The sequence below is a fragment of the Lithobates pipiens genome, unplaced genomic scaffold (assembly GCF_037356315.1).
Source record: "Lithobates pipiens isolate NorthernLeopardFrog02 unplaced genomic scaffold, aLitPip1_a1.2 Scaffold_13, whole genome shotgun sequence".
NCBI classification, from domain to species: Eukaryota; Metazoa; Chordata; class Amphibia; order Anura; family Ranidae; genus Lithobates; species Lithobates pipiens.
The window spans coordinates 169,855,300-169,883,175 of NW_027507718.1; the positions used below are offsets into that span (position 1 = coordinate 169,855,300).

A 27,876-nucleotide genomic window follows, 5' to 3' on the forward strand; every position below is an offset into this window, starting at 1 on the left:
CTGTATAAATCTCTTTCTTAGGACCTCAGATTGGGTTAGATAATCCTCATCAGTGGTGCAATTGCGACATACCCTCAAGAATTGCCCTCTCGGAATGTTCTTAATCCAAGAGGGGTGATGCCCACTTCTCGTAGATAAGAAGCTATTCCGATCGGTGGCTTTAAAGAAGACCGTAGTTTTCATTACATCCCCCTTTCTTTCAATAATAAGGTCCAAAAAATTTACACATTTGGAACTGATGTTATAATCCAATACAATATTATTGGGGTTGGAATTCAATCTCCTGATAAATTCTCTGACTGATGGTTCAGTACCCACCCAAATAAAGAATGAGTCGTCTATAAACCTACGATAAAATAATTCACCACTTCATTTATTATTTTTTGTAATATAAGCGAAAAAAGAGCGAATTTTTTGAAAAAAAAACAAAATTTTCTACTTTCTCTTTTAAAAGAAACCAAAAAAATCTAATTTTGGCGAAAATTTAGGCCAAAATGTATTCTACTACATGTCTTTGGTAAAAAAAATCCTGATAAGTGTATGATCATTGGTTTGTGTGAAAGTTATAGAGCCTACAAGCCATGCTATGCATAATTGAAAATGTATCAATCCTAATGCACTGATGGCCTATCTCAGTTCTTGAGGCCCTAAAATGTCAGGACAGTACAATAACCCCCCAAATGACCCCTTTTTGGAAAGAAGACAGTCTGCGGTAATTGGTAAGAGGCGTAGTGAATTTTTTGAAGTTGCAATTTTTCCCCCACAATGCTTTGGAAAATTAAGAAATATATATATCTTCACTAAATTATCATATTTACAAGTTATTTCTCACACATGGTGCAGGCATAATTGCAATTACACCCCAAAATACATTCTGCTATTCGTCCTGAGTATGGAGATACCCCATGTGTCAGACTTTTCCACAGCCTGGCCACATACAGAGGCCCAACATCCATGTAGCACCATCAGGCGTTCTAAAGGCATAAATTAACACATTTCAACACATGAAACACATTTCATTTCCTGAGTACCTATTACATTTTTGAAGGCCCTGGAGCACCAGGACAATGGAATTACCCACAAAGTGACCCCATTTTGGAAAGAAAACAACCCAATGTATATTCTGTGAGGCATAATGAGTCTTTTGAACATATAATTTCTTTCCACAAGTTTTTGGAAAACGTGGAAAGAAAATGAAAACCTATTTTTTTTTCACAAAGATGTCAATTTAGAAGATCTTTCTAACACATAACATGTACATAGCCAAAATGACACCCCAAAATACATTCTGCTACTCGTCCTGAGTATGGCGATACCCCATGTGTCAGACTTTTCCACAGCCTGGCCGCATACAGAAGCCCAACATACAAGTACCACCTTCAGGCTTCTAACATATAGCATGTACACACCAAGAATTACACACCAAAATACATTCTGCTGAGCAAAGGGTAAAAAAAGGCTCACCTGTGGTTTTAGCAGGCAGGGACACCGTTCCAGAGCAGTCAAAGCATTTTCTAGACAGCCAAAGGAAATGTCCAGGAATTGTCCAGGCAGCAGATATGGAAAATTATGAACATGGTTCAGTACAGTCCAAGGTTTAGCAGGCAGTTCAGGCATAGGCATGTCCAGTTCAGGTGGCAGGCACAGGCATGGCCAGTTCAGGTGGCAGGCAGAGGCATGGCCAGTTCAGGTGGCAGGCAGAGGCATGGCCAGTTCAGGTGGCAGGCAAAAGCAGGGCCAGTTCAGGTGGCAGCAGGCGGCACTTTGTACATTGGGCCTTGGTCAGGTAAGACCCGAGGACAGGGGTAGAGGCTTCTTCGCATCCAAATCTCTACGAAGCCTCCGAGTCTCCAGACCCTAATCCGAGAAAACAAAAAACCTGGAGAAAAAGGTTTTCTCCACTCGGAAAACTTTTTCTGGAGCCCCTCACATGTGAGACCCCTGTGCTGTACAGTGGCAGGGCAAATGATCAGTTCAGGAGGCAGGCAAAAAGCATGGTCATTTAACAGGCCGAGGTCAATTCACATTGAAGGCAGAAATATGTTTGGCAGAGGCATAGTCATTTAACAGTCCGGGTCATACACAGAAATGGCAGAAAGTGGAAACTGGAAAGAAATCATCTTCACTTTACTAATAGTTTAGTGAAGTATGATAGCTTCGATAGCAAGTTCCAATGCAGAGGCCTGGCTGGGAGGGACAGTCTGGACAGTAGTATCGGGTGTCACGGCGAATTCCTCTACTTGTACACACACAGCATTTTTTTGGGGGTTTGCGACCTGTTTGGGTAGGAGGGAGGATGTCGGGAAAGTGCCTTTCATGGAGTCTGGCTACTGCATCAGAGCGAATTAGTTGAGTGGGTTGGCCATGGGGATAGACAAGGGCTGTGATGACATCTTCTTGGAATCTTAGATAGGTCAGGGAACTTTGGGTGCTCTTAGAAAAAATAATATAAGAATTGAACATGGCCAGTTGCATCAAATAAACGGCGACTTTCTTATACCAAAACAGTGATCTCCTGGTGGCCAAGTAGGGCTGCATCATCTGGTCATTCATATCCACCCCCCCCATGTATAAGTTATACTCGTGGATACATTTTGGCTTCTGGATGGGGCCTTTCTTCTTTGCAGTTCCACCAAGGTGTCATTGTGTATTGTGGAAAGGATGTAGACATCTCTTTTTTTATCTCTCCACTTCACCGCTAGTACCTCGTCAGTCCGCATACTGGCCATTTCACCCTGTTTTAATTTCTTGGTGACCAATATCTGTGGGAAGCCTTTGCGGTTGGTCCGTGCTGTCCCACAGGCCACAGTCTGCTTTAGGTATAGATGGCGGAAAAGTGGGAGACTTGTGTAGAAATTGTCTACATATAGGTGGTAACCTTTCCCAAGCAATGGTTGGATCAGCTGCCAGACAATTTTGCCACTTGTTCCCATGTAGGTAGGGCATCCAGGGGGGTTTAGCTGTCGGTCTTTTCCCTCATAAATTATGAAGTCATATGTGTAACCTGTGGCCCTGTCACACGCCTTATAAAATTTTACCCCACGTCTGGCTCTTTTACTGGGCATGTATTGTTGTATTCCAAGTCGCCCAGTGAAGTGTAATAGGGATTCATCCACACAAATATTTTTATCAGGGGTAAACATCTGTTTGAAACTGGCAGAAAAAAAATTGATTAGGGGCCGAATTTTGAATAATTTATCATAACTGGGATGATTTCGAGGGAGGCATTGGGCATTGTTATTGAAATGTAAAAATCTCATGATCATCTCATAACGGTTTCTGGGCATAATTGATAAATAGACCGGCATGTGGTGGATAGGTTCGGTAGACCAGTAGGAATGGACTTCATTTTTTTTTTGTTAGCCCCATGTTGAGGGTTAGGCCAAGGAAAATTTTAAATTCTTCCACGGTGAGGGGTTTCCAAAAAAAAGGACGGGCATAGGAAGAACTGGGATTGTTGGCTATATGTTGGCTGGCATATAGATTACATTGCTCCACAATGTCGGTTAGGAGATCATTGGTAAAAAATAAATGAAAATAATAAAGTGGGGTTACATTTTCCATCTGTATCTGAGGGCCTGGCTGGGACATAAAAAGGGGAATAACAGGTTCTACTGACGTATCGGGCAGCCATGTTGGATACAGCAGAACATCTGGAAGGCTAGTATGGGCACTACCTCGTTGATGGGATGCTCCATTGCTAGTATCTGGCCTATCTTCAAGGAAGGTTGCAGAACTGCTGGTGGATGCCTGCCTATCCCGGAGTGCTGCGCTGCTGGTGGATGCCTGCATATCATCCTGGAGTGGTGCGCTGCTGTTTGATGTCTGCGCCTGCTCATTTCTCCTTGTTAGGATTCTGTCTTCCACAGTTTCCATCTCGGAGCCACTGCTTTCCACTGGCTCATAATCGCTATCCGAGTCTGACGGAGAGAGTTCCCCGCTACTCTCGTCCGACATACTCTGGAGCATCTGGAAAGCCTCCTCTGCGCTGTACGACCTTTTAGTCATGTTGACGGGCAGATGTCAGATGGCGGGCGTCAGATGTGCCTGATGGCGGGCGTCAGATGCGCCTGGTGATGGCGGGGCAGATGCGCCTGGTGATGGCGGGGCAGATGCGCCTGGTGATGGCGGGGCAGATGCGCCTGGTGATGGCGGGGCAGATGCGCCTGGTGATGGCGGGTGGCTGATGTGTCAGATGGCGGGCTGATGTGCCAGGTGTTTTTGGGGACACTGTGTTTTGGGGGACACTAGCTGGGAGATCAGTGGGTAAACAGCTAGAAAACTCACTGATCTTCCCGGCTGAAGCACAGATTTCTCTTCCTCTCCTCACTGACAGGTTCTGTATGAGGAGAGGAAGAGATGAGAGCAGTTACAACTGCTCTCTATTTACATTACATGACAACTGTGATTGGACACAGTCGTCATGTGATCAGGAGGGCCAATCACATGGCCCTCCTGTTGTATTCTTCTCTCCAGTCTCCGGGGGTCTCAGGCAGATCGGGATCGCGCCGCTGCGCGGGCACATGGCGGCGCGATCACCGGTTATCTGCCACCCATCGCCCTTTGTTTAATTACGATGGCTGTGAATAGACACAGCCATCGTGCGGATCAGGAGGACAAATTACATTGCCCTCCTGCCGATCCGAGATGCGGCGTGTGCGGGGGACGCGCGCGCATCGGTAGCGCGCCAGCGCGATCCCGCTACTTTAACAGGACGTTCGGGAACGTCCTGTCAGGAGTAGAGAGCTCCCACACGGCCGTTTATATGCAGTGGCTCGGTGGGAAGTGGATATATATAAAAAATGTATATATTTATTTTCTTCATCAATTTAGGCCAATTTGTTTTGCTACATATTTAAAAAAAAATTACAAAAAGCATCTTTATTGGTGTGCGCAAAAAAGTTAGCGTCTACCAGTTAGGGGGATCGTTTTTATTTATTTTTTTGACACTTGGGAACCAGTGACATTATTACAGTGAACGGTGCTAAAAATATGCACTGACCATGTACTAATGGCACTGGCAGGGAAGGGGTTAACATCAGGGGTGATCAAGAGGTTAACTATGTTCCCTCTCTGTGTAGGGGGATGGGCTGCCTGGGACAACACACAGAGCCGTCTTCCTGCATAGCAAAAAAGACAGGATCTCTGTGTCCCGTCAGAGGGGAGATCTGCCTTGTTCACTATGGCAGATCCCCGTTCTGTTAAACCATAATGTAGAATAATATTTGTTTTCAGGTCATTTGAGAGTTGTTTTAAGGCCCCCATGTTGCCACTCTTTAGAGGACAGTCAGAGAACAACTTGCAATTGGCCGGCTTAAATACCTTTTTCTCATGATTAGATGCACCCGTCTATGGAGTTCAAGGCTTAATCAGCGCACCAAACCAATTGTGTGTTCCAATTAATCAGTGCCAAGTAGTTACAGGTATTCAAATCAACAAAATGACAAGGGTGCCCAAATTAATGCACCTGTCTCATTTCATTCTGATGCATATTACACATTTCTGTTAATCCAATAAACCTAATTTCACTACTGAAATATTACTGTGTCATTCAGTTATTTGATAGATCAAAATTAAATTGGTGATCCAAATATTTATAAATAACAATCATGGAAATTGTCAGGGGTTCCTAAACTTTTGCATACAACTGTTTAACCCCCACATTTATTAAATGCTGGTAAATCTCCAATTCCATTTTATTGGGGAAAGCAATCGATTCCTACCAGTTCTCAATAGCTACAGAAGGATGATAATCTCTGTTTAATGGAAGAGTTAATATGCAGCAATAGGGAGTTGAACATTAGACATCAAGACGTGGGCAAAATAGCTTGAATTTAAAATGACTTTATTGTATTATGGATTCATTTCAGACTCCTAAATGAAGTATGGCAGAACACGATACACTGAATATCTAAAATTTTCACAGGATTTCCCCCCTCCCTCTTTGTATAATAATTCACTTGTTTTTTGGAAGTGGAGGGGAAGGGAATTAAAGGTTTGTGTCAGTAAAAATATAATCTGAATTATAGGATCAAGACAGGCTATCTCTAGTGGTGCAACATGCTAGGACCTGCAGCTTTTACAGGCATGGAGGAGATTCATAACTGCACCATTGGTCACAGAAGCTGATCGAAAACAGAAAGGTGGCCCCTCCCCATAATAGGGCCATATAGAGACATAGCAGACCGCAACCCTAGACCTGTGAAGCACCACACCAGCTAACTCACAATTATTGCCTTCCAAAGTGAGTACCACATCCTGGATCCAGGGCCAACAAAGCGGACAGGCCCCATAATTCCTCTGAGGTACCTATACTGTCCCCCTGAGATTGACCAGTAGAGACAGATCCAGAAAATGGCGACTGCTATATAGGAGTATAAAATTCTATACACTGAAGCAGAAAAAGGTTCTCAGAAAGATGAATCCATAATCTACAAACACTAGCAAAAAAAAAAAAAAAAACTCAGCGTTAGAAGTGGAAGGAGTTATGCTGGGAGTCAAATCACCTGGGAGGTGGAACATACACCAGTAGTCTAAGCATTAACTCTGATGTACAAGAATGAGACCATATAAACATTGCAAAAAAATAAAAACCAAAGTGAAATGCCACTATGTGTTCTAATAATTTGATTTGAATTACCAACATGATCTACAATGGTGGGAACCGTAAGGCCTCATGTACACTGCTGCTATAAAACTGAAGTTTAGGAGCAGTTGGGCATTTTTCTTCAACTGCTTCTGAACTCTCCCTCTGTTAACTTACATGTACATGGGGTCATTTATAGTCATTTCTATGCAGTTGAGTTTAGAGGCCTTTTTGGAGAAAAAATTTAATAAAATTGGATGAAGACGATGAGTTGAGGCATTTCAAGCGCCAAAACGCAGCAAAACAGACGTTTTAAATGTGGGTTACTATCTGTAAAGTTAAATAGTTCAGGAGAGGTTGTAAAAATATCCCGTGTACATTAAGCTAAGTGTTTATTCAGCTTTTTGTAGACTCAAAGTTATATCTTAGTTACACATTTTCATGTAATTAAGCACAATATGGAAATTTGTACAAATGTTTTAATATTTATACATGAAAAAAACCTTGGTGCAAGTAGCACCACATAACACTGAGTAAAGTAAATATCACAACAAAATGTATATACTACAGACTCACTATTGTTTTTCCATGAAACATTTTATATACATTGAACACCAACTCTGCCTGGGCGGCAGAGTACCGATGACAATCGCCTGCCCCCTTATTACATCTTTTGAAAATTCCAGTAGAAAGATTTCCATGCAGTTGTTTTTAAATTGTGGAACTGCTGCATTTTTTTTTGACTCCACATGTGCCTGCCAGTGCTTGATAAACTGCATTTGTCCTAAAATGAAGTGTAACGTATGCCAATACCTTCCATTGCCACCTCCCAATCAACATTTTTTTAATTATTTTCTTTCCAATAAGTACCTCTTTTAGGACCAATTAATCACTGAATCTGTATGCTGGTCTTTGTTTAGAATTTGGTGGGAGGGGCTGGCAGGCTCACCTAAAGGTCAACACCCCGTCTCAGGTGATTCTCCCCCCACCCCATCAGCTTTCTATCAAAAAGAAAGAAAGAAAAAGAAAGAAAGCCCAGCACCCCTTTAAGGGCTCATTTACACTTGCTTTGACTTCAACACACATTAAGGGCTAGTTTATACTTGCTTCAAAACAAGGCTTCGCTTTCAAAATTATACCCCTATGTAGCTTTAGTGGTGCTTCAAAGCATCCTCAAAGCATCCAAAGAAGTCTATGGCAAAGCTCGCTTAAAAACCCCACCAAAGCCTCATGGAAGCACCAAGCAAAATTAAGGTGTAAACAGAACTGTAAGCTAACCCTTTTAGTGTAGTCTAAAAGTATATGCTCCTTCCTGCTGGCCATTGGAAGCTGCAGACTAAGTTTGCAGTGCCCTAATTTTCTGTCTGAACAGACTTGATCCTGTTGATTCCTGATCAAACAACTGATCAGCAGATTGCACAGCTCAAATCTGCTTGTCTAAAGCTAGCCAGAGATGTCCGATTGCAGGGTAAGCCACTGTGAGAGGTGGTCAAAGTATGGATCAGGAAGAGGCGATCCATGAATGACAGATGTTGTCCAGACAGGAAATGAGGGTGGGATCAAGATAGCCGTTACAGCTTCAATGAGTTATCAGAGATACGAGTTGCAGGGTATTAAGAGTAACTGGTTTCAACAGGGGGGGGGGGGGGGGGGGATGGGGAAGGCAGGACAAAGTTCAACTTAAAAAATCTTGCAACCAATTTTGCAAGGCCATATTCGATACCTGGAGAAAATTCCATTATACAGACTCTGAAATCTAGCTAGTAGCACCATTCTGTGCACTATATTTAATATAAAGGTTCACAGTTCAGAAGAATCAGCCTAGTTTCCAAGTAATCTGCTCAGCCAACATCTCCCTTGTGAGGAAGTGAACTTAAGAATTAGCTCATAGCTTATCAAAACACTTTTATATTTTGTAGATGGTCTGTATATTGGTAAGATGTGACACTGACATCTTTAGTGACATTTCCAGAATGGTATAATCAATAACTGCAAAAATTTTAAAGACACTACTGTGATTTTGTAGAAAGTTAAATCATCACTGATAGTACCACTTGCATTAAAGCAAACTAAGCAATACAATTGCTAGCTGTCACGGAGTAGACAATTTCACAAACTTTCATTGTCCAAGTCCTTTAACATATTAGCAAAATCAGTTATGCCAATTCGAAAGCACTAACTTTTTAAGGGCATACAAAAAACTTCTACCAGGTTCCATTATGACATCATGAAAAAAGGGAATGTTTATCCTCAGACAAATAAAAATAAAAAAATAAATAAAAATAAAAAAAAAAGCTTTAATAAATACTGAAATTGTGTCTGCATGAAAATCAAGATTTTTCACACCAAAAGTCAACATGTGAGGGCAAAAATATGGAAACCGTCATTCCTGACTTAAAATTTACTGACCTGGAGTTTGAGATTTTTTGCTCAAAGCCCATTACAAGCATATAGCCACTGGACAACAGACCTAGAGCGTTCACGTTTATAACCAAGTCAACAATGGTGGTTACCATATTTCAATACTCGCAGGTTAAATTTCAGTAAAAGAAAGTGAGCCTTAAAAGTAGAAATTTGCCCATATTTGTTTTGCCATGAACGCTTATCAGAACAAATCTCCCAAAAGGACTCAGAGGAAATAGGTAACGAAGGCTGCCTTACAAAATGTTATTTTGCATGCAGTATTGTTCAAACCACAGAATGCAAAAGGGTGAAAAAAATAGGTCCCAGGCCTTTTATTGAAATATTTAAGCAATGTAGTCTTATACATCTTCTGCAACTTGTCCTCTGGGATCGTCGTCCTCATCTTCATCATCTAGATCTTTTTCCAAGGGGGGACCCACATCTTTTGAAATTTCATCTACATGAGCCAGCATATCTGCCATAAGAGCCTCTTCCAGCTTTTTTCTCACTTGCTGCACAAGTTCTTCTTGTTTCCTAAAAATACAGAATAAGCCATTAACAATGAAATAGGAACACTATCGCTTTTAAGAACAGACCTGTTCAAATGTTTAGTGCTTCCACTTGTTTGACATATGGTACACCACCAAAATGTCTTGGTACCAGAGCTAGCATCTTTCTAGAAGTACCAAAACGACTTGCCTAAGCACTTGTGCAGTCTGACCTGACTCTTGGGATAAAATAGCTGACGTTTAACGGAACAGAGAAATAAAAGGCATTAGGGTGTAGTTGTTGATCCACATTACAACACGAGACATGCAAAATATAATATATATATTATATAATATATATATATTATATTTTGCATGTCTCGTGTTGTAATGTGGATCAACAACTACACCCTAATGCCTTTTATTTCTCTATATATATATATATATATATATAGTAATCTTGCATTTTTCAGGACTTTATGCAAACTATAGTGCATAATTTCACTGCAAATCTGGTTACAGAAGTATTCCTACCCAACTCTTCTCTGCCCCTTAAGGGGTACTTCATGCCAGAGGCCAGTAGGCGAGCCCCTGATCATGTAGTCACGGATTGGATGTAAAAAGGACCATGTAATTTTGAGCATGCTCCATCGGTTCCCAATCACAACAGCTCGGTCACAGTGCAGAGGGCACCAAGCTAGCATGCTCCCAGGACAAGACCATGAAACTGGCTGTACGCATGAACGAGGCAGCCCAACACTGTGCTGCCACAAATATGCATACAGCTGACAGTAAGGTGTTAAAAAATAAAATAAAATTACTTGACTCAAATCAAAGTGTTGAATTAGTAATTTCTTCCGAACACAGCCCTATTTCCTGGCCATTTTAGCTTTGTACCTTATGTCTTCATCTGTCACCATAAAGGCCTTGCAGAGAGGCTGTGAAGTATTAAGCCAGACTCCAGGATTCTTCTCCACTGCAGCAGACAGTTGTCCAGTTATTGGCATAGTACTTGTGTGCAGAGCACTAGCAATGGCAGACAAAAGAGTTTCATCTGTGCACCCAGGACCAACACCTAAGAACAAAACAAACACAGCAACATTATTGTAGGGATTAAGGTGTCCTTTTATGAAGCAGTGAAATCTATTCACTGCTTCATTCTCCGGCATTCACAGAGGAGATCTTTCTCCTCTGTATGCCAGTTTATAAAGTGGAGTAGATCGCTTCACCCTTGGAGGAGTGAAGCGATCTACAAACGCTTCTAACACTGGAGAACGGCCCCTAATACTGCAATCTCGTGAGACTTTACGAGATTACAGTACTAGAAATTCACTGATACACAGAGATGTCAATTTATTAAGCAGTGATAAATTATCACAGCTCAATACACTGACGCACGGTGTGATTAATGTTAGTAAAATAAAGCGTCCCCCTACATAATATATACAGATAGATATATATCGAGAGAGAGAGATATGATCGAGAGAGAGAGAGAGAGAGAGATATGATCGAGAGAGAGAGAGAGAGAGAGAGATATGATCGAGAGAGAGAGAGAGAGAGAGAGATATATCGAGAGAGAGAGATATATATCGAGAGAGAGAGATATATATCGAGAGAGAGAGATATATATCGAGAGAGAGAGATATATATCGAGAGAGAGAGATATATATCGAGAGAGAGAGATATATATCGAGAGAGAGAGAGAGAGGGAGAGAGAGAGAGAGAGATATCGAGAGAGAGAGATATCGAGAGAGAGAGATATCGAGAGAGAGAGAGAGAGAGATCGAGAGAGATATCGAGAGAGAGAGAGAGAGATCGAGAGAGATATCGAGAGAGAGAGAGAGAGATCGAGAGAGATATCGAGAGAGAGAGAGAGATCGAGAGAGAGAGAGAGAGAGAGAGATAGAGATATCGAGAGAGAGAGAGAGAGAGATAGAGATATCGAGAGATAGAGATATCGAGAGATAGAGATATCGAGAGATAGAGATATCGAGAGATAGAGATATCGAGAGAGAGATATCGAGAGAGAGATATCGAGAGAGAGATATCGAGAGAGAGAGAGAGAGATATAGAGAGAGAGAGAGAGAGAGAGAGAGAGAGAGAGAGAGATATCGAGAGAGAGAGAGAGAGAGAGATATCGAGAGAGAGAGAGAGAGAGAGAGAGATAGAGATAGATATCGAGAGAGAGAGAGAGAGAAAAAGAGAGAAATATGACAGGGGGACATGGTTACAGTGTTGGGGGGTCTGAACGAGGCAAAAGGAAGTTAGTTAATTATCTTCCTCTTTCCTCCTCAGATCCCCCCACATTCTCTCTTCACTCCCAGGTTCTCCACCTCTGAGCTGGTGAATCGGGGAGTGTGAATTCTGACACAGATCGCCAGTGAAGCGTTGAGATCCCAGCTTCATAAACTGGCCGTTACTGTGTCATTCTATGAGGATTCTCAGTGTGCGGAGATAATTGGCGGGAGAACAAGTTCAAACACTTCTCCCCCGATTATCTCTGGTTTATAAACTGTTTATGGGCTGTGATCAGCAGCGATCCTCTGGATCTCCACTGATCACTGCTTCATAAACGGACACCTCAGTACCAAGTGTTGGCAGTCTCAAACTAAATATGGACATCTACAGGCATGAACCAAAACTATCCAGTCTAATAGTTTTCCAACTTGGCAGCACAATAAAGGCTAGCAACAAAAAGTTTTTTAACTGTATTTTCTCTTTACTTTGAAAGATCTTTCACACTGTGGGAATGTAGGAAAAAAGTGCAGATAATGTCTCTGTAAATCTTAACCACTTGCCAACCGCCCCATAGTAAAAATGTCATTTCTTTGACGTTAAATACCAGGGCTATGGCAGCTGGCCATATTGTGTTTTTGTTCACTAAAATTAAAGTAGTGTAATAGTCTAATGTAATATTTGGGTGTTCAAAGTAATTTTCTAGCAAAAAAAAATAAAATAAATATAGGCCAATTTTGATATGTATGTATATGTGAAATGGCAATGTGGGTTAAGTTGTCAACAGCAGCTTGTGCCTGAGCAACCTTTGGTCAGAACTGTGCATTATCACAGAGGGGAGTGCTGTTGTAGGCTTAAGCCCATGCAAATAATGGCTTGAAGAAAGAGGGCACTACAGGAAATTCTGCAGGCTTCTGCTTACATTACAAGGCAGAACCTAATGATATTGGTAAGGTAGGTGTCAGTTTAACACTTTTCTGGATACAAAACTTTTTTAAAGTCATAAGCGCCGGGGGAAATGGAAACTTCTGTCAGTATTTACTGCTATGTTCAAAATAGGTTAGGATCTCCAAAAAGGGGACAGATATAAATAGAAAATAGTGGTTAGTCTTTTGAGAAGAAAAGCAATTAACAGAACATGAATTCCAGGAACCGCATTCCTGGGTGCAGCTAGGATGTGCAGACACCATCTTGGATGCCGACTGGCCAGCTATTACATGCGATTCCAGGTATTCGCGTTCTGTGGCGGATATACATTGTGCAATGTGAGTGATTTTATTCTATGGTTTTATTTAAAAGTTACTTAGCAGTTGCACACTATGGAGTGTACTCCGATTTCCTGGGTATATTTGCACATTGGGGGAGTACTGCAGAATCCTCCATGACCTGAAGGAGTATCACGTCAGTCTATGTCATTTCGTTACCTCAAGTGCTGTTGACCACTCTTTGCACAAGGGTCATGCAGCTTTGGTGAGCTAACTTAGTGTGCACAGGGGTGGTTGTGTCTGCACTTATGGGTCTTTCCTAACAGGATTGATTTTACACCAATACCGCAAAAATCAAAGACTTGTCTATCATCACAGATTTTTGTTCACGTAATTGGACTTTTTTGGAGGAGTGGCTATCACTTCTGGATAATATTTTACGTTTTGTATTACATAAGAATTTTTGGTCATGGATGTGTTGTGGGTTTTTTTTCCCCACAAAGGTCATATCATGCACATTTAAATTATGTACACTAGTTGTGCGTAATTCACTTTGTAGAAGTTGTCCCATTTCTTTAAAAAAAATGTTATGCAGTTAGTGCTGCACCTAGTGCTGCACCTCACATATGGTAACAGACACTTACCCTGCAGTCCCTTTGGCAACTCCATAGTTTTCACCAGCTCTTCTGCTATGTCGAAAGCATTTAAACCGGCTAGTTTTTTTTCCCAAAAAAGCTGCAGTTGTAAAAAGAGAAACTTATTACTGAATTGGAGTGGGGTAAGTGAAAAGTGTGAAGTACTGAACATAATCAATCCCCATATACGATGCCTTATTTATAAATCTTTGAATTTCCATGTCTGTGGCTAAGTTCCAATGTCTGAATGACCACTGTGGAATTTGAGGAAACACACACACACACACACACACACTGTTTTTCTTCAAAGCCCAATTTATAAAGAGTACTATGATACCATGGCTACACTGATTTTTAACCATGCAAGAAAATGTATATTCAGCATCCCCTGAAGTGGTAGGGAGGGAAACGGCAAGGATGTACTGTAGGGGAGGGCTATGTTAACGTAAGCCCCTTTGCTTTGACCTGCTTGTGTAAAGAAACGGCTCACCATTCCTATCGACCTATATCCCTCCTTTGTTCTGACGCCAAAATATTAGCCAAAGTGTTGGCACTCAGACTGAATAAAATTATCTCGAGACTCGTGCATCCCGACCAAACGGGATTTATCCCCGGTAGGTCCACTGGCATGAATGTTAGGAGGCTTTACCTAAATCTACAGTTACCAACGGAAAATGAGGGTAAAAGAGCAATTATGGCGCTAGATGTGGGTAAAGCCTTCGATAGCCTGGAATGGGGATATATATGGCGAACACTGGGCACATTTGGGTTTGGCCCCAAGTTTATTGCTTGGGTACAGACCCTATATAGTGGTCCTAGTGCGCGAATAAGGATTAATGATGAGTACTCAGATAGGTTTTCTTTGGAGAGGGGAACAAGACAGGGGTGCCCGTTGTCACCCCTGATTTTTGCTCTTGCTATGGAGCCATTAGCCATCGCAATACGATCAAATATAAAAATGGCAGGCTTCCAGAGAAAGAGGAGGGAGGAGAAAATAGCTCTGTACGCAGACGATATCCTCCTCTTCTTGGGGGACACGGAACAGACCCTTAGACAGGGGATGACTATACTTGCCGATTTTGGTAATTTTACTGGATTGGTTATAAATTGGGAAAAGTCTGCCCTAATGCCAGTAGATTCAATAGTGAATCGAAACATGCTGGCAGCCCCGCAGATAGAAGTGGTCGATCAAATAAAATACTTAGGGATACTTATTAAAAGAGACCCTGGAAAATATATTGGGGATAATATACTCCCACTAATAACTAAATTTAGAACTAAGATTGAAATATGGAAGAAGCTCCCACTATCAGTTGCGGGAAGATGTAATTTGATCAAAATGGTGTGGCTGCCCCAGATGCTGTATTTATTGCATAACTCCCCGGTATGGGTTGATAAAAAGTGGTTCAAAAAAATAGAAGAATTATTTAGAGAACTCATATGGAAAGGTCGAGTGTCAAGGATTAGCCTCCAGACCTTACAGTTATCAACTAGGAAAGGAGGAATGGCAGTACCCCATCCACGGAGCTATTTTTTAGCAGCTCAATTACAGCATCTGGGGATAAGTAAAGGTAGGATCGGAGGAACAAATAAGGCATTGATGATAGCAGAGTCCCCTCATAATACAATTATGGAAGCCCTGGAGGCAAACTCATTTCAATATAGGATACCGACGATAAAAATGGTTTTAAAAGTCTGGAAGGCAGTTAAAACAATGAAAGGCCTGGGAGGCCTGACTAAATATACCCCATTATGGAATAATTTAAATTTGCCAGAAATGGAAATGATTGGTAGATATAGACCATGGGAGATAAAGGGGATTGATAAACTGGCCCAATTATATGAAGGAAGGATATTGAAAACATTTAATGCATTGAGGGCGGAGTTTGATATACCAAAGCATTCATTCTATAAATATTTGCAGATCCGACATGCGTTGGATAAACAATTTAATAAACAAGGCCCAGTGTGGAATAATTCCCCTTTTTATGATAGATTGAACGCGCAAGAAAAGGCAGGGGGAACCATAGCAGAAATATACCCATACATAACTGAAGGGAATATAGAAAACCCAGAGAAACTTAAATGTAGAGGGAAATGGGAGGAGGAATTTGGGGCATTCTCAGATGAGCAATGGAGGAAGTTATTGGAGGCAGGACACTCTATCTCAATCTCGCCTGCACAGAAGGTTTCTCACTTGATGCTATTGCATAGATCATACTATACCCCCAAGAGACTGTTTGGCTTTGGGAAAAGAGAGGATGATAAGTGTCCAAGATGTCAAGATACTGGGGACCTAGCGCACATGTTCTGGAGATGTCCCAGACTATTTCGATACTGGTCAGAAATTATCCACACTCTGAATGAAACGTTTGGAGTGGGAGTAGGGAGAGATCCCAGACTATGTGTGCTGGGACTGGCCGAGGGAATAGGGGGCTCATCCTGTACAACTAAAGCAATACTGAGGTGTATGTTTCAGGCAAGAAAGCTTATAGCACAGAGGTGGCAGGCAGAGAGCCCCCCCTCGGCAAGAGATTGGACAAGGATAATAACAGAAACAATATGGAAGGAGAGGACAGTGTATATCAAAAGAGGAAACTTGAAGGAATTTGAAAAAATATGGAAGCCTTGGATGGACAGGATAGGATATCCAACGTAGAGGGAGGGAGGTGGAGAGAGAAGGGGACGGGGGGAGGGAACATTTTGGTTAGTTTTTTTTTTTTTTTTTTTTTTTTTTTTTCTTTTTGGTTTGTTTTGTTTTGTTTTTGTTTTCTGGTTTTTGTTTTGTTTTGATCTGTTTCTTGATCTTGCCGGAAGGGAAATAATGCTGTGAAATCAGATAATTGTTAAATTATGAAGGAATGACTGTACCCTTGACGATCTAATGGTTTCCTTTTTTTTTATATATATATATACTTATGTTTAAAATTTTGTTATAATATGATATAAAGAATGTATTTATGAAGAAAATGAATAAAGAATATCTTAAATTAAAAAAAAAAAAAAAAATTGTTACAGTGCCTCAAAAATACCTCACCCCAGACAAATGTAGAAAGTAACAGAAATACAGCAGTTGTAATATTTTTAGGATAGTATCTAGAGATTAATCTTTATCAGAACTAAAAATCTGGTAAAGATGAAAAACCGGAAATGAACAGTTTGTATTTTAATATGCAGCCATCAGGTGTAGTTTTCTGCCACTTTTGCCATGTTTTCCAATCACTTGTCTGCATTGTTGAACAATGGCGATTTACAGCATCTCAGTAACTCAAGCTAAACACCCATCATAAATATCAGAGACAAAACACCACTTCTGCTGTGAACCCTTATTAAAAAATCTATAGCAATGAGCGTGTGTGAGATTGAACTGGCGCACATTTTCTAGCCTGTTTGAAAACCTAAAGATTAACCCCCCAAACCATTCGTTTATTGTTCTTTACTATAAAGAGTGTCAACGATCCTTGCATATACATAGTCTGGTTGAGAGAGAAAAAAAAATAAAAAAAGACAAATCCATCTAGAATCTAGTTCAAATATAGAAGGAAAAAAAATATTATATTATATATTCCCTGGATTAACTTTACCTATAAATTTTATCCAGTTATATTATATTATGGGTACCCAGGAAAGGATCCAGGCCTTTCCTAAAACAATCTGAGCTGGCCAGAACCACCTCTTGAGGGAGTCTATTCCACATTTTAACAGCCCTTACTGTGAAGAAGCCTTTCTGTATTTGGAGATCTCTCCAGACGTAAAGAGTGCCCCCTTGTCCTCTGTGATAACCCTAAAGTGAATAACTCAACACCAAGTTATATAGACTCCTTATGCATTTATACATGTTGATCATACACACCCCCCCCCCCCCCCCCCAATCTTCTCAAGAGAATAAAATTCAGTTCACCTATTCGTTCCTCATAGCAGAGCTCCTCCATGCCTCTTATCAGTTTGGTTGTTCTTCTCTGCATTTTCACCAGTCCCCCCAATATCCTTTTGATGAACTGGTGTCCAAAACATTCCAGATGAGGTCTTACTAATGATTTGTACAGAGGCAAAATTCTCACTCTGCAGTCCATGCCTCTCAATACAAGAAATGGTTTTGCTCACTTTGAAACTGCAGCTTGGCGTTGCATGCAGTTATCAAGCTTATGATCTACCAGAACACCCAGATCCTTCACCATTGGCTCCCAAGCTGTTCTTAGTATGCAAGATGAGTGCATAACTTTACATTTATCAATATTAAACCTCATTTGCCACACAGTTGCCAAATGAAACCATGCATTGAGGGCAGCTTGCAAGTCTTGAATACTGTATAATTTACTATGGCCCTTTCCCAAATAAAAGTCAAATGATGTGTGCACAAACCTCTCCTTTTACAGCACTGATTGCTGATCTGCCACTTTAACAGATACAATAGGTCTTAAAACAGTGGCTGCTCACAACTTTGGGGATATAGAACTACTCAAAATTTCTGAATGTTAAGACACACTGGAGTTTATTTACTAAAGGCAAATCCACTTTGCACTAGAAGTGCAGTCGCTGTAGTTCCAAGGGGGAGATGCAAGAAGAAAAAAAAAAAAAAAAAAAAAACAAATTTTTGATAAAAAAAAATAAAAAAATCAGCAGAGCTTCCCCTCATTTCAGATCTTCCCCTCAGATTTACAACGACTGCACTTCCAAGTGCATTTGCAGTGCACCTGTAGTGCAGCGTGGATTTTCCTTTTCTAAAGCAACCCAATTGTTTGTCGTCAAGTACAGCAATAGATTATTAGGACAGTTCATTTTGGATTTTTTCTTTAACAAGCCCTCAAGTTCACCTGACGTGGCTGGTCAACTGCTTTCTGAGGGTCACTTTTCACTTTGTTGGTAGGATGGTTTGTCACTTTGGTGACTGGTTGCTTGAAGATGGACGCAGTCTGCCGGACTGGGAGGGCAGTGTTCAAATCAGGCTTGCCCTGAAAATAGAAAGAGGTATACTATACAACCTTTGCGTAAAAGCCAAACCTTTAATGTATTGCAGTTTAAAAGTCCTTAGATTGCTAGAATTTTTTTTGGGTAAGCTTTTTTTCCCCTTTATTTTCATCTGGGGATTCTGTCAGTAACACTTCCAGTCCTAGGGTGACAACAATTGCATGTCCTTCAGTTTCAAGACAGAAGATAGGACTAGAAAACCCTGTCCCTCTCCTATTACCAGTAACAAGGGGGCATGGTACTGAGGTCTTCAGAGAACAATGGTATTGATGATAACAGTCAACACAGGATGTTTCCAACTCACTGATAAAACATTCCTTGTAAAAGGTTTACATACAGTTAAGGCTCCTTGCACACGGGACTAGTCTAGCTGTTGTGCATACCTCCTGCCGTTTTAATGCGCCTGGGAAAAAACAAGTGCAGTGTCCAATCCCACTGCCTGCAACCTGTCAGTGTATGGCAGGCTTCAGCACTGTACTGAGTGGTGCCAGAACACGCAAGACTCTAAACAAAGTTACTATGGAGTGCGGCATTCAGCCTCGCCCTCCCGCTCCTGGCAGAGCATAATTTCCCAGGAGTTAGTGGGAAACGCTGAGGGCTTTGTTGCCATCACAACGGGGTGGGCAGTTCAGACATCGCCACCCGTTGTGATGGCAACCTGATTAGTGGACGGTGTCCTGAGAAATGCCTGCCCGGTACTACGCTTGCGCAGTACAGAGCTGCCGAACATTGAATTCCACTGTTCGGCGGCTCCATACTATGCAAGCGCTGCGCATATGCAGTACAGGGCGGGCATTTCTCGTCAGAATGGCGCTGCGAGAATTACACAATGCGCAAGATCGGGAAGAGAGCAGGCACCGTATCCCAGAACAGGATGCTTGTGGGCTTCACACACACAAAAGCTATATGAAATTATATATATATATATATATATATATATATATATATATATATATATATATATATTTATTTATATTTATATTTATTAGACTGGCAAATCCTCGTTCTGTCACTGCAGGGAACAATTGTGGGTGGCCAGTGGACAGAGTCCACTCGCCGATTGGCTGGCCACGCACCCACAAGTTGCTGCGTACGAGCTGATGTACAATGACGCCGATTTGCGGAAACTAGCCACATTGCCGCAATACAACTGTGGCGGCTGGTCCTTAAGTGGTTAAAGAGGTCCTGTCATGCTTATTTTCTATTACAAGGGATGTTTACATTCCATGTAATTGGAATAAAAGTGATCCAATTTTTTTTTTTTTTAAAAAGGGACAGTGTAAAAGTAAAAAACAAAAAAAAAAAAAAAAAAAAAAAAAAAGTAATAATTTAAAGCGCCCCGTCCAACCGTGCACAAAAGCCAATGCATACGCAAGCCGTGCCTGCATATGTTAACAGTGTTCAAACCACACATGAGGCATTACTGCGATCATTAGAGCAAAGCAATAATTCTAGCGAAAGACCTTTAACTCAAAACTGGTAACCTGTAGACATTTTAAAACCTCACCTATGGAGATTTTTAAGGCCCCTTTCACACATGGGGACCGTTGAGATTTTTTTTAGGCGGTTCTGAACAGTCGCTCCATACAACTCTATGGAGCAACGGATGTCAGCGGTGACATGTCTACCGACACCCGATCCGCCAAATCCAGACGGATGGAAACCCTATTTTCCCCATCAGTCTGGCAGATCGGATGAAAATGGACAGAAGGTCCATAATTATCCGATCCCCCCTTGGGGAGGGCAGACTGACAGTGCAGAGGCGGACTTGTCATCCGCCGGCTCAGCAGGGATCAACAGAGCAATACAAGCCGAGCAAGCAGATGCCAAATTTGAAAACCCCCGTGTGAAAGTGGCCTTAGGGTCAAAGTTTGCATTTGCAAGACTGCTGCGCATACACGGTGTGACAAAATATTGCAAGGGCCGAGTGTAAAAAATGTGCTTCGTCCTTCAAGGGTTTGTTAACCCACATTTGAGAATCACTGCCAGCCCCCTCTATTAGAGCATAGCACACTCAGTCTTTTATAAAAACAAGCATTGCAAATACCTATTTAAGAAGCTCTTCAGGCCGGTCATTACTCATGGCCACTGTATACATCTGATACATGGCTTCCTGCAGTAGCCCTGGAAACCGGTCGAGAGTCACGTGACCGGCCTGAAGATCGTACTAAAACTATTTACAACGCTCGTTTTTATAAAAATACTTATACAGTGTGCTAAGCCAACTATATAAGAGGGGCTGGCAGTGACATTTTAGTAATTTGTACCAATAGCGGTGGGGATGGGGCCGGGGCCAGAGACGGACACAAACGGAGCTGACCGGCAGGAAGGAGGGGGTGAGGGCCAGGAGAGCAGAGCAGGGCTGCGGATGCAAACTGACCACTGAAAGAAAGAGCATACATTTGGGTACGGTGTCGCACGACCGCACAATTGTCAGTTGTAATGCCCTATTGCAAAAAATGGCCTGGTCGGCGGGGTAAATCTTCCAGTGGTCAAGTGGTTAATGACTTCTGAGCAATTTTGTATACCTTGACCAGATGCAATTCTATTGAACTTAAGTCGACTGACAAGGGTGGCAATGCTGTCAACATGGACAAGGCATCCTAAAACGAAATAGTTCATACCTGTCAAGGGCAGTGGTCTCCAAACTTTGCTTGTCTTTATCCAGCTCTTGGGGCACCATCTCTTCTACTCATATCAGGCACTATTCCTCCCACTGACTCCCAACGATGGGGTACCATTACCAGTTATGGAGCACAACTCCTCTTCCTACTGACCACAGGAAATCTGTAATTTTTCTACCCTGACTGACCCCCAAGACTGAGGCACTGCTTACTCTCAATGACAATGGGCCATTTTCTACTCCCACTGTCTACAGTCCAGCCCCCCTAAACCGGCCCTTGATGAGAAAGTCTGGAGACCCTTGATCTAGGGTATTAAAGGAGCCTTTCAGATCACTGATTTTGTGGTTTATAAAAAAAAAAAAAAAAAAAAGGGTGCTTGACAAACATACAGCATCTTTTTTTTTTTTTTTTTTAAGTGATTATTCCTACTTTACCAACAGTACAAATCAGCCAATTACATATGGATGTGTCTGAAGGATTTAGCCCGCAGGTCGATTTTTCTTCTAGGCTGCCTATAGATGGATTTCAATTAGGCCAGTTTAGCAGGAGCCAGCCACATTTCAATACATATATGGGCACTGCGGTGGCCTGCTGGAAAATTTCCTCTCGATTAGTGCTGCAGTCTAAAACCTGCTATGCTGATCAGCACATTTGGATGGCGGGAGAGCCCTCCTGCCACCAGAAGGCAACATAGTGGGTGGACAGGGTAATTTTTTTTTTTTTTTTTAGTTAAACCCGCTGGTTGGGAAAAAAATAAAAAAATAAAAAATGTACTCATCTATGGCCAGGTTTAAACTGCATGTAACCACATTGCCTTTGTATGTCCAAGATACTTCACATCTACTACACATTTTACATGATGTGGCGGTTCCTCCTGAAATAGTTTTAGTTTCTCTGGACATGGAGTATCGCATGATTATGCCCCATGACAGAGGTCTACAATGTATTATATCTTTTTTCGAATTGTGACATTTCCCTGGGGACAGTTAACAGATTCCTTTTACAACCAATTAGGGAAATGTGATCACACAATTACAAACTCACATTAACTGTTCTGAGCAAATTATTACTACAACTTGTTTCAGTAATACTCTGTTTAAATAAAATGTAATTGTACATATTTAAGCCTCCTCTTTATCACCCCCTGTAATGTTAAAAAAATAAAATAAAATTACCTTAGTTTGATTAAGCCCATCATATCGCATTCGCTGCCGATTCTTATTTATTTTGCTCATCAACATTTTTCCTGTTCGAAAGTCAAAAGTACTGAGATCCATTGAGTTGCCAAGGTATCGTGCCAGTTGAGGTTTACTGCGGAACTTCTTCCCACTGGGGCTGAAAAACAAAATTGCACGAGACTACATACTGACTAACTGTACAAATAACTGCAAAGATCATGTTAAATAATCATAGGTTAAAAAAAAAGGAGACAGAAAAAACAATCAGCCTTCATCTTCTGTTCAATGGTCAACACTATGGCAGAAAGTGGTCTGAAGCTTTTAATGTGGTCAGTGCCCGGAGACAGTTCTTCAAAATGGCGACAGAGGCATTGAATTTGGCAATACTCAATTTCTTCATAAATCAGAAACAATTGAAATTCAGATGCCCAGAAAACAAACAAACAAAAAAACAAAAAAAACACCCAAATAGTCAGTTTTGCAGCTGTTAATAAGAGCACTGACTAATTGAACATTCATTTTGAAAAAAGGCTTTTATTGTGTAAACTGTCTTGATAAGTGCCATGGTCTTTATTTTATATTTAAAGAGAATTAAATATTTTTTGTTTTTATATAATGCAAACAATCTGAAATCACAAGTTAAAAAGGTAGTGCATACATGCTTGCAAAAACTATGCATCTTGAGGGCTTTTCCTAAGGCAGGCCATAGATTACATGATTTCCTTTCCTTCCACCAACCGGTGGAAGAAGAAAAAAAAATAAATGCTTGTTTTCCCCCTTAAAATTGACACATTCAGTGTCGATGGGGGAATGCCTCTGGTAGTGCTATTGTACTCTGATAGCGAGGGGGGGGGGGGAGCCTGTCTGGATGGCAAAATACAGTGGTTTCTGCTAGCGGCTGTAACTGTATGTAGAAAAATCCAACAGGCTGGTTGCACCGAAGTCAATCAATGTATAGACTTGGGTACAATCAGCCTGCCCATATATGGATCTAAAACTCCATTATGTGATCCCGAGATTGCATTGCACAGGTTGAGCAGCAGCAGCTTTTTGTACATTCCTTTCAATTCAATATGCAAGAATCTGCAGAGAGAAAAAAAAAAAAAAAAAAGAAGTAGGATGTGCTAAATAGCCTGTATGAATGTAGCATTTTGCAACTGGTTCTTAGAAAATAACTAAAATCATTCCTACAGAGAACTTCCTGTGTGTCAATGATTATCACTTTTGATGGTACTGCCCTTTGATGGTAGTACCCCTTTGTTTTCTCCCACTAATGCCGAATAGCAGATTAATTTGGCATATAGCAAATATGAAATATGGAGAATGCAAAAGCAACACAGTATGCATGCAGGCATACTTTGTAACTGTAATTTTAGAGTGTTTGCAATAAAAAAGCAAAAACAAAAAACACACGCTTATAGTTCTACCATAATCAATTAGGGTTTAACTTAAAAAGGGCAAATTTTTTTAGTTTTCAACAGAACAGTTTTTGCCATCTGTGTCCCCTTACAGAGTTTCATCATTTGTCATGTTTATAGAAAGAAAATGCAAGAGAAAATTCCAAATTTTGAGTTGTCCTCTACTTTAAGATTGGCAGCCATGGCAATTTAATGATTGGAACCACACCAATAGGTGCATGATGGTGGCAGATTGCAAGTTTGCAAACCATCAATGACAATTCATAAGTGTGCATAGATGCACACTAATTTTCAATTGGAGAATTTAATCAACATTTAACTACAGGACTTGCCTAAATGCAGCCTAGCCGATGCAATGACTTTTTTCATTAATTCAGACAAGAGGCACATTTTAGCAGAAGTAGAGATCAGAGGTAGCCAGGCCAATCACAAAGAAAAAATAGTCTCGAGCCCATACACCCAACATCATAGATGCTAGCTCCTAGTCAGGGCACACAGAGCACCAAAAGAAATTAAGAGTTGTACCAGTCGGGCATTGACATAGCATTTGCCATACAGAAAGGCTCTGATGTGTGAAAGGCTAGAGATGTTAATATTAAAAGTTATAAAGAATAAGCATTAGAATAGGGGGGAGATAGCCTTCAGTCATTGTGCAAATCTAACAAATTTAACCTAGCGCACACCGCCACCCTTCCCCAGCAATACAAGTCAGCGAGGAAGCTTGTGATAAAGGAGGAGAGGTGTCACCATTACTCATGAATCAAAGAAATGGAGTGGAAGGGTTGGACATGCATATCCAAAAAAGAGCCACAAACCAAAACTTCACCTCCACCATAATGAGCAGCATACACAGGTGCAGAAATCCTTCAGGGTGGGACTCCAGCCAATATCATGAGAAAAAGTCTTGATTGGCCAACAAATCCAAGTGAATAAAAAGAGAAAAAAGGAGGGTACGACAGCTGGAAAGTGCTGTGTCTGTAAAGCTTCACCTTTAAAGTTTATTCAAACATTAAGTATATGCAACACATAAGTATACGATTAAGTAACATTAAGTATATGCAAAACGTCCACTAAAAATACCTTTTTTATCCTTTATGATGGTCAAGTGAGCATCATTCTGCTCTTAAAGCGGATTTTCAGCCCATTTTTAAAGTCCCTGTAAAATGTGAATATCTGTCCCTCCTAGAACAGAATACCTTAAATATTCAGTGTCCCCCTGTACTTCTTCCTTTTTTGCCGAGACGACTGAAGTAGATTTAGTCCCGTTGACCCCCTGGGATATCATAACATATCCCAGGAGTCTTTGGGTAGTGAAACAGAGAGCAATAAGTCAGAGGGGTGTGCCTGCATGGGAAGGTGATGGGAGGAAGAGCCAGTCAGCTTCCACTATGCACAACCTGAGGTTCTGCCAGCTGGGGTGGCAGGATTGGAGCAGCTTACTACGTGTAGCGGCGGCTGCTGCGGGGAGGATAAAAGCAGTTTACCATGTATAGCGGTGGCTGCTGTGGAGAGGATAAAAGCAGGTTACTATGTATAACAGCAGTGGCAGCTGCTACGGGGAGGATAAAAGCAGGTTACTCTGTAGTAGAAGCTACTGCTGCAGGAAGGATAAAAGCAGGTTACTCTGTAGCGGTGGCGGCTGCTGTGGAGAGGATAAAAGCAGGTTACTATGTATAGCGGCGGCGGCTGCTGCAGGGAGGATAAAAGCAGGTTACTCTGTGTAGCAGAAGCTGCTGCTGCAGGAAGGATAAAGGCATTTTACTATGTATAGCGGCGGCTGCTGGTGCAGGAAGGATAAAAGCAGTTTACCAAGTATAGCGGCGCCTGCTGCCGGAAAGATAAAAGCGGGTTACTATGCAAAGCGATGGCTGCTGCAGGGAGGATAAAAGCGGGATTACCATGTATAGCGACGGCTGCTGCTGCAGGAAGTTTAAAAGCACTTTACCAAGTATAGCGGCGGCTGCAGCAGGAAGGATATAAAGCAGTTTACTATGTATAGCGGCAGCTGCTGCAGGAAGGATAAAAGCAGGCTACGCTCTGTAGTGGTGGCTGCTGCTGCAGGGAGGAGCAGAGAAACTGTATGTGTATCTGTGTCTAGCTGTTCCAGGAACAGACCAGCCAAGGTCTTCACTTCCCATTCCCAGTTGGTTCCCAAACCAACTCTAATTCATATTCCTGGCTGCTATAGGGTTTTTAAGCTGCATTACATGCACTGTGCATGATTTTGCACAGTTAGACAGCGAAGCTCCATGCAGGAGCCACTTTTACTCATTTAGGCGGCAATGGCAATAGGTGAACAGCAAGCATAGCTGTTCATTTAAAAAAAAACAAAAAAACACACACACAAACACCGGCAGGAATAATAGGAAAAAAAAAAAAATATATATATATATATATATATATATATATATATACCCTTACTCTAAACACCCTGCTCAGTTGCAGAAAGCAGCAAAAAACCACCAAGGCAAGAGGGGAGGGAAGCTGTGCGCGCCCCCCCCCCCCCCCATGTCCCTAAATCACAGACGTAAATGGGGCCCGATACATTTGCAGGAGGGTTTGTTCTGTTGAAAAAGAACCGAGACTTACTGTCTGGAACGCCAAATGAAAATAAAAGGACAAAAAAAAAAAAAAAAAAAAAGGAAGACTACTAGTGCAGCCCCCACATCTAAGAATTGTTGAGCTGCATTACAATAAATGTTTGCGTTCAAAACCACTTTAATCTGTGGTTTTAAGCAAAAGGTGTTTTAAAAATAACTTTTTAAAAGCAAGATCAAACCATTTATCATCATCCACTATATATAATGGATTTTATGCTCACCTTTTCCCCCAATAGACAAGGCACATATCAGGAGTTCCCCTACTTACCCACACCATTTATCTTAGCACTGCAAACTTTAGCAGAATGCATGAGGCAAATTTAATGCATAAAATTAGGTGGCATAGACAAGCTAAAACTGATAACAGATTCCATAAGCAACTCGGAGGTATAGGGCACAGAACTAAGTCAACTATTGCAAACTGGCAATCACACTGCTGGCCCCATTACAGGTGGAAAAACAGCTCTTTGGGTAAAAGTTATTTTCTGCAATCTAAAAGCAAAATAAATAAGGGGACACTTGGCAAGCACTATTCAACAAACCTATTTCTAAAATTACTTATGTTGATCACACGCATCTCCTAAGCCAAACAGAAAGACCCTGGAAAACCAAGTGAATTTCGGAGAAATTAAAAGAAAACAAAAAAACACACAACAACAACAGCCATCTTAAAACATCAGAACAAAAAAAATGTATGAAAATTACATTCAAAAGCCTAAAACTGGAAAACCCAACAGACTGGCATCCTGAAAAATACATCCATATACCACAGCTCCAGGACCTCGCCCACTCTACAGCCCTACCGCCCTTTGTTTCTTTTATATTTCACTCCTTTCTCAAAGATAACCTGCTAAAGGATAAGTAACATGTATTTAGGGTGCAACATGCTCCCACCCCATCATATTAAAAATTGGAGTGGCTATGCGGCACTCCACCCACGTCATTAATTTGCTGTGAACTTTAATGCATAAACTACCATCTGATGCAGCAGACTTGCAGTTCTCAATTAACTACTTGGTCACTGATGAGCGTCCTTGTAGTCCATTGACAGCTTTCAGGTGGACGATGTCTGCAGGAGCCAGACGTTGCACCCTTAACCCGCGGATTGTAGCTACAATGCTTTGCAGGGTTCTGGGGAAAAAAATAAAAAATAACGCACATTTCTATATATATTTTTTCTTAAAAGTGAGCTTAGATTTTAAAAACACATCTATACCTAAAACTGAATCCTGTGAAAAGCAAAATGTTCTCCCTTGCAGGGGGGCTTTACCCCATGCACAACAGCTATGGGGGAATGGGATGGGGTGCCTTGTGATGGAAGACAGACTCAGAGGCTACACTTTAATAACCACCTGTCATTGCAGGAGACCAGCGTATCACCAACCACCATTTTGGATTGATAAGCAATGCAGTAAAGCATGGTGGAAATGAATTTCTGATGGTTGAATTGCCTAGGTAGGATCTTAAACTCCCTGGCAGTAATCCCAACTGTGGCTCGGGATTGATTTTCAGTACCAAAAGCGGTAACCCCAAGCC

At 41.4% G+C, this 27,876-nt stretch overlaps 1 protein-coding gene across 3 annotated transcripts in view; it reads right to left on the reverse strand.

Annotated features, from left to right (window-relative positions):
• Window positions 1–7,047: 7,047 nt before the first annotated feature.
• Window positions 7,048–27,876, reverse strand: part of MBD3 (methyl-CpG binding domain protein 3) — a 47,119-nt gene continuing 26,290 nt past the window's right edge. For all 3 annotated transcript variants that reach the window (XM_077475850.1, XM_077475851.1, XM_077475852.1), the window contains 5 exons: window positions 22,320–22,479; window positions 18,367–18,504; window positions 13,562–13,652; window positions 10,375–10,552; window positions 7,048–9,523 (listed from right to left, as the gene is read on the reverse strand). In XM_077475850.1, the coding sequence (XP_077331976.1) occupies window positions 9,349–9,523; window positions 10,375–10,552; window positions 13,562–13,652; window positions 18,367–18,504; window positions 22,320–22,479 (742 nt within the window). In that variant the 3' untranslated portion in view covers window positions 7,048–9,348. The remainder of the gene's footprint in view (window positions 9,524–10,374; window positions 10,553–13,561; window positions 13,653–18,366; window positions 18,505–22,319; window positions 22,480–27,876) is intronic.